The sequence below is a fragment of the Trematomus bernacchii genome, unplaced genomic scaffold (genome assembly GCF_902827165.1).
Source record: "Trematomus bernacchii unplaced genomic scaffold, fTreBer1.1, whole genome shotgun sequence".
Lineage (NCBI taxonomy): Eukaryota > Metazoa > Chordata > Actinopteri > Perciformes > Nototheniidae > Trematomus > Trematomus bernacchii.
Genome location: NW_022987964.1, coordinates 3,686 through 11,912, shown reverse-complemented (window position 1 = coordinate 11,912; position 8,227 = coordinate 3,686). Strand labels below are relative to the sequence as shown.

General features: G+C 55.1%; 1 protein-coding gene across 1 annotated transcript; it reads left to right on the top strand.

Annotated features, from left to right (window-relative positions):
• On the top strand, positions 1-7,024 carry mfhas1 (malignant fibrous histiocytoma amplified sequence 1). The gene is given in 5 exon segments (XM_034115797.1): positions 1-1,003; positions 1,005-1,139; positions 1,470-1,745; positions 2,987-4,702; positions 6,194-7,024. Coding segments are annotated over 5 exon segments (2,808 nt in total). The 5' UTR covers positions 1-922; the 3' UTR covers positions 6,794-7,024.
• Positions 7,025-8,227: the final 1,203 nt, after the last annotated feature.

Below are 8,227 nucleotides of genomic sequence, written 5' to 3'. Positions count from 1 at the left end.
TCTGACGCAGTGATCTCCACTCCCTGCAGGAAGAGAAACCAGGCTGCGGAGCTCCAGGAAAACACGCAGATTTTACCCGGGGAAGAGCTCCAGAGGACGGCTTGAGAAGAACCATGAGGCCCGGGAGCAGCGAGGAGAGAGACCCGGGATCTGGAGCTCAGAGAGCGGACTGATCCCGGACCTGTACCCGGAGTCTGGAGCTCAGAGAGCGGACTGATTCCGGACCTGTACCCGGAGTCTGGAGCTCAGAGAGCGGACTGATCCTGGACCTGGTCCCGGAGTCTGGAGCTCAGAGAACGGACTGATCCTGGACCTGTACCCGGAGTCTGGAGCTCAGAGAGTGGCCTGATCCTGGATCTGATCCCGGAGTCTGGAGCTCAGAGAGCGGACTGATCCCGGATCTGATCCCGGTTTGTGTTCATTGCGTTCGGGCAGCAGGAGGGGAGGATGCTGCACACGCTGCCGGAGAAAGGCTGCGTTTCACCGGGACTATCTCTGAGATTAACCCCCGCTCTGGATCCTCCATGCTGCCCCGTGAAACTCTCCATGATAACAACAAGGTGGAGGGGGGGACATAAAGAGTTCATCTCTATGAAGCTGAAGTGAAGCCCAAACACAGGAGCGGGAGGACCCGGATGTGGGCCCACAGAGCATGCGCAGTGAAGGAATGGAGCGCGTAAATAACGCTGGATTCAGATTTGAGTGACTTTTTCACCCTGAGGATTTATATAAGGGCTACACAGAGCTCGTGCTGGGGAGATTATTCAGATAAACAATGTAAGTCAATGGTGAAAAAGTATTTTTGGGGCAACATGACGTCACGGGAGATGTAGTCCCACCGTTTGGCCACTACGAATATTTGCTTCACTTCCTGGTGCTTTTGCTTTACTCCGAGATACCCCCAAAACATGCTGCCCCCCCTATGAAAACCGTCCATGACAACAAGGAGGAGGAGGAGGGCCCCCCAGTGCAGGAGGGCCCCCCCGTGGAGGATGGCCCCCCCCATGCAGGAGGACCTGAAGGCGGCTCAGATGTGGCGCGACGCAGCTCTGAGGTCCAGGAAGCTGCGCAGCGACCAGAGGAACCTGACCCTCAGCTCCAAAGATAACCAGATCATCTTCCCAGAGGACGTTTCACAGGTAAACATTCACCTGGTTGGCATCTTGTATTATACTCATATGTCTATCTCCATAGAGGCTGAATCATCATGTTCATCACATAGCTATCATATGCCTCAAACAGTCCTGATGCTCTTCTAGGTAATCACACATCCTGTCATGTTCTCAGCTACAGTTGGGATACCTTAGTTATCATGTTGCTCTCATGTTGGAAGAGGACATCCTGTCATGTTCTCAGCTACAGTTGGGGTACCTTAGTTAGCATGTTGCTCTCATGTTGGAAGAGGACATTCAGGATTTTCACAAAACCATGTATGAAACCTGTGAATCTTTGGATCTTGACTCTTTGAGGTGGAGGTCCTGAACCTGGGGAACAACTCCCTGAAAGACCTCCCTAACGTTCTGGGGTCCAGCCTGAGCAACCTGCGGGTCCTGGTTCTGCGCAGGAACCGGTTCTCCCTGGTTCCCCGGGTGGTTCTGGAGCTGGAGCGCCTGGTGGATCTGGACCTGAGTCACAACCTCCTGCTGGGTCTGCCTGAAGACCTGGACCTGCTGAAGAACCTGAAGAAGCTCTGCGTGAGCCACAACCAGATCCTGGTGCTGCCCAATGAGATCGGAGCGCTGCAGGTAGACAACACCTACATACTAGAGTACACAGAGTACACAGAGTACACATAGAGTACACATAGAGTACACAGAGTACACAGAGTATACATAGAGTACACATAGAGTACACAGAGTACACATAGAGTACACCTAGAGTACACATAGAGTACACATAGAATACACCTAGAGCACACATAGAGTACACATAGAGTACACATAGAGTACACACAGAGTACACAGAGTACACAGAGTACACAGAGTACACACAGAGTACACACAGAGTACACAGAGTACACAGAGTACACCTAGAGTACACCTAGAGTACACCTAGAGTACACCTAGAGTACACATAGAGTACACATAGAGCACACACCGAGTACACATAGAGTACACATAGAGTACACACCGAGTACACCTAGAGTGCACCTAGAGTGCACATAGAATACACATAGAGTACACATAGAGTACACAGAGTACACACAGAGAACACACAGAGTACACACAGAGTACACACAGAGTACACACAGAGTACACAGAGTACACAGAGTACACATAGAGTACACATAGAGTACACCTAGAGTACACCTAGAGTACACATAGAATACACCTAGAGCACACATAGAGCACACATAGAGTACACAGAGTACACATAGAGTACACACAGAGTACACAGAGTACACAGAGTACACAGAGTACACAGAGTACACCTAGAGTACACCTAGAGTACACCTAGAGTACACCTAGAGTACACATAGAGTACACATAGAGTACACATAGAATACACCTAGAGTACACCTAGAGTACACGTAGAGTACACGTAGAGTACACCTAGAGTACACCTAGAGTACACGTAGAGTACACGCAGAGTACACGCAGAGTACACGCAGAGTACACGTAGAGTACACGCAGAGTACACGCAGAGTACACGTAGAGTACACGCAGAGTACACGTAGAGTACACGTAGAGTACACATAGAATGCAACTAGAGTACACCTAGAATACACATAGAGTACACATAGAGTACACATAGTGTACACATAGAATACACATAGAGTACACATAGAGTACACATATAATACACCTAGAGTACACATAGAGTACACATAGAGTACACATAGAGTACACATAGAGTACACATAGAGTACACCTAGAATACATCTATATACTACATCACTGCATCAGAGTACATCTAAATACTTCATCAGAGTACATGTAAATACTGCGTCAGAGTAACCCTCTCTGGTCTGGACGTGTCCCCCCAGGTCCTGGAGGAGCTGGATCTGAGCTTTAACTCCCTGCAGGTCCTCCCTCAGACCCTCATCAGGCTCTCCAGGCTCAGGACTCTGGACGCGGACCACAACAAGCTGCCCCAGTTCCCCCCTCAGATCCTGGCCCTGGGCGACCTGGAGGAGCTGGACCTCTCTGGGAACCGGTTCAAGACCCTGCCCTCGGACATCCTGAAGCTGCGGAGCATCAAGATCCTGTGGCTCAGCAGCCTGAACCTGGTCCAGCTGCCGGACTCCTTCTGTCTCCTGGAGCATCTGGAGAGCCTGATGCTGGACGGGAACCAGATCTCCGCCCTGCCGCAGGACTTCAGCAGGATGCAAACACTCAGGATGCTGAACCTGTCCTCCAATCAGTTCCAGGACTTCCCCGAGGTGATCCTGAGCCTCTCTGGGCTGGAGGAGGTCTACCTGAGCCGGAACAGACTGATCCAGATCCCAGAGGAGCTGGGGGGTCTGCGGAGGCTCAACAACCTGTGGCTGGACAACAACTGCATCACCTTCCTGCCCGACTCCATCGTGGACCTGGAGCGCCTCGAGGAACTGGTCATCCAGGGGAACCAGATCGCTATCCTGCCGGAGAACTTCGGGAAGCTGTCCAGGGTCAACATCTGGAAGGTGAAGGACAACCCTCTGATCCAGCCCCCCTACGAGGTCTGCATGAAGGGGATCCCCTACATCGCGGCCTACCAGAAGGAGCTGGCGGACTCTCAGCTGGCCGTGAAGCCGCGCCTGAAACTGGTCCTGATGGGGACCAAGAACTCTGGGAAGAGCCGGCTCAGGAGGAGCGTGATGGGCCCTCAGCAGGAGGTCCAGGACCTGCAGGGGGACGGGGGCATCGAGGTGACGGACTGGGTGGCGGACCGTGGCCTCACCTTCCTGGTCTACGATCTGTCGGGGGACCAGGACCTCATCAAACCCTTCCTCCTGTCCCCGGGGGCCCTGTACCTCCTTGTGGTGAACCTCAGAACCTACACCCCGAGGACCTTTTACTCCCAGGTGGGGTACTTCCTGCACCTCCTCGGGGCCAAAGTCCCCCACGCGGTGGTCCTGGTGGTCGGGACCCACTCGGACCTGTGCACCGAGGAGGATCTGGAGGAGAAGAGTCTGGACGTCCATCTGCAGATTGGCCTCCAGGAGCTCCAGGACCTGCAGGTGCTGAAGGCTGAAGTCCTGCAGGTGGACCGGGCCATGCAGCAGGGCTTCAGTGTCCGGTCCTCCAGCCCTCACGTGGTCTTCTACGGGGTCTCGGACCAGAACTTGAGGCGCAGGAAGTCCCATTTGCAGTACATTCTGAACCACCGTCTGCAGGTCCTGTCACCCCTGCTGAGGACGGGGGTCCACAGGAACCAGAGGCTCAGAGAGAAGCTCCTGCAGGTTGCCGAGCAGCGCCAGATCTTCCCCAACCTTCATCAGGTTCTTCCTCGGTCCTGGCAGGTTCTGGAGGATCTGCACCTGAAGGCCCCCCAGCTGTGGCTGTCCTGGTGGGACTCTGCCCGGCTGGGTCTGCAGGCGGGCCTGACGGAGGACCGGCTGCAGAGCGCCCTCTCTTACCTGCACGAATCAGGGAAGCTGCTCCACTTCGATGACTGCCCCCCCCTGAAGGACTACGTCTTCCACAACCTGCCGCGGTTCTTCCAGATCCTGAACCGGTTCTTCATGGTCCTGGAACCGAAGACGCCCAGAAACCTGCAGGTGGGTTTCAATCAAATCTCACTGAAACTGTGATGGTGCGTTCACACATGGTGTCCGGTGCGTGCGTTCACACATGGTGCGTTCACACACGGTGTCCGGTGCGTTCACACATGGTGCGTTCACACACGGTGTCCGGTGCGTGCGTTCACACACGGTATTCGATGCGTTCACACACGGTGTCCGGTGGGTGCGTTCACACACGGTGTCCGGTGCGTTCACACACGGTATTCGGTGCGTTCACACACGGTGTCCGGTGGGTGCGTTCACACACGGTGTCCGGTGCGTTCACACACGGTGTCCGGTGCGTTCACACACGGTATTCGGTGCGTTCACACACGGTGTCCGGTGGGTGCGTTCACACACGGTGTCCGGTGGGTGCGTTCACACACGGTGTCCGGTGCGTTCACACACGGTATTCGGTGCGTTCACACACGGTGTCCGGTGCGTTCACACACGGTGTCCGGTGCGTTCACACACGGTATTCGGAGCGTTCACACACGGTGTCCGGTGGGTGCGTTCACACACGGTGTCCGGTGCGTTCACACACGGTGTCCGGTGGGGGCGTTCACACACGGTGTCCGGTGCGTTCACACATGGTGTCCGGTGCGTTCACACACGGTGTCCGGTGCGTTCACACACGGTGTCCGGTGGGTGCGTTCACACACGGTGTCCGGTGCGTTCACACATGGTATCCGGTGGGTGCGTTCACACACGGTATTCGGTGCGTTCACACACGGTGTCCGGTGGGTGCGTTCACACACGGTATTCGGTGCGTTCACACACGGTGTCCGGTGCGTGCGTTCACACACGGTGTCCGGTGGGTGCGTTCACACACGGTATTCGGTGCGTTCACACACGGTGTCCGGTGCGTTCACACACGGTGTCCGGTGCGTTCACACACGGTATTCGGTGCGTTCACACACGGTGTCCGGTGGGTGCGTTCACACACGGTATCCGGTGGGTGCGTTCACACACGGTATTCGGTGCGTTCACACACGGTGTCCGGTGGGTGCGTTCACACACGGTGTCCGGTGGGTGCGTTCACACACGGTGTCCGGTGGGTGCGTTCACACACGGTGTCCGGTGGGTGCGTTCACACACGGTGTCCGGTGCGTGCGTTCACACACGGTATTCGGTGCGTTCACACACGGTGTCCGGTGGGTGCGTTCACACACGGTGTCCGGTGGGTGCGTTCACACACGGTGTCCGGTGCGTTCACACACGGTGTCCGGTGCGTTCACACACGGTGTCCGGTGCGTTCACACACGGTATTCGGTGCGTTCACACACGGTGTCCGGTGGGTGCGTTCACACACGGTGTCCGGTGGGTGCGTTCACACACGGTGTCCGGTGGGTGCGTTCACACACGGTATTCGGTGCGTTCACACACGGTGTCCGGTGTGAACGCACCATCATTCATGTCTTTATGTTCTCTCTCCGTTCTCTTCTGTATTCTCCTGTTGACATGTGATCTATACATGTTGTGTTTCAGAGGGAGGAGCTTCTGCAGCGCCTGCTGTCTGAGGGTGGAGGAGGTCAGGTGATGGAGGAGAGGGGGGGGGAGATCCTGATGAAGGAACAGCAGCTGGAGGTGTTCCTGCAGGACGGCCTGCTCTCCTCCCCCCTCATCCAGACCCTCCTGGGGCCCCTGATCCAGACCCAGCAGGACCTGGTGCTGGTGATGGAGCTGCTGCAGAAGATGGGGGTCTGTTTCTGCCTCAACAGGACCCAGAACAGGACTCTAAACGGGACCCAGACTCAGACCCAGACTCAGACCCAGACTCAGACCCAGACCCAGACCCAGACCCAGACCCAGACTCTGAATGGGGGCCCGGTCTGGTACCAGTTCCCCAGCTATGTGAGAGTTGATGCTCCACAGGGGGGCCCCTCGCTGCCCCCCCTCTCTGTAGAACAGCTCCACATCCAGTACCGTTTCCACTTCCTGTTCCCCCCCGGTCTGTTTGAGCGTTTCTCCGTTCAGATTAACGGCCACGTGGTGCAGCGCTCTGACGGGAGGGACCGGGTGGAGGCGTACCGAGGGAAGGTCCCAGTGCTGGTGACCCGGCAGCGGGGGGGGGGGGGGCGGATCTGAGGGGGGGGCGCTCTGGTCTGAGGGCGGGGTCCCCTGATCAGAGGGGGGGGTCTCTGAGCCTCGCCTCCCACGCCTCGCTGCCCAACATCTGGACGGCCTGGCAGGCGCTGAGCCCCCTGATGGAGGATCTGAACGCGCTGCTGAGGGAGTGGCCCGGACTGCTGACCTCTGTCCACATCCTGTGCTCCAAGTGCCTGAAGAGAGGGGCCCCGACCCCCCACGCCTTCCCAGGTAACACCCCCCCTCATTTTACTCTCATATATAGATATATACTTCCTCCTGAAACAGCAGGGGGTCATTCTGAGCCGGGCCACGTTCAAATCTACCAGAAATGTTAATAAATGCATAATCTGGGTTACTCTCTGGAAGAATTGATTGATGTGTGTGAGATGATGTCATCGCTGTCTGCATCAGTTTTTATAAGAGAAATAAAACAGGTTCAGAACAGACTCGGTTAAAGTAAGAAAGACCAGATCAATAATATTAATAATACAAATAAAAATGTAGACAGATAGAAGGTTGATGTCGCTGATTAAAAGCTCAAATAGGTCATGTGTGGAACCTCGCAGATGGGGGTGCTGCAGCCCCCTCAGCACCCCCCCTTCCCGCGTCCATGGTGCTCAGGCTGGGTCTCGCGGTGTCTCGCTGACCCCACGCAGCAACCAGGAAACGACCCCAGTAATCCAGCTCTCACTGTCCGCTCCTCGAGCCTCACAGGGCGGAGCAGCGAGCCCCCCAACGTCCCCCCAACACGGCACCCAGACCCCACGCAGCATTCTCATCTGTTTGTCATTACTGGGGTCATTTCCTGGTTGCTAACAAACGCCATTGTAAAACATAATCACTGATGTTCAGCTGTAACGGTGGTGGACTCATCAGAACAGAGTGGGCGAGCTGACCAATCAGAGCACAGTGGGCTCACAGGGAGGGGGGGGGGGGGGCAGGAGCTCCAACAAGCCGTGTAGGACAGAGAGTGAATACACAGACTATACAGAGATGCTGGATGAGAAACCAATGTGAGTTTGGAACATTGAACAATGTACATCTGTTCTAGTAGAGCTCTACTATGGAACTATGATCAGTGGAAATGTCCGTGAGTCGTGTCACGGGACCTTTAAGACGTTTTCCCACATTTTGTCAGTATTTTAGTTTATATACTAAATATATACCAGTTTCCCTTTGTCTCCAGTCTTTATGCTAAGCTAAGCTAACAGACTACAGAGAGATGACAATATTCTGCTCATTCATTGATTTAAGCATTAATTTATCCCCCCCCCCCCCCACTTCCTGTCTGCATTATTGAAGCACTCTGAGCTTTTATTGTGGCGGGGTGATGTTATTATCCTGAAATACGATCTCTGTGTGTGTGTGTGTGTGTGTGTGTGTGTGTGTGTGTGTGTGTGTGTGTGTGTGTGTGTGTGTGTGTGTGTGTGT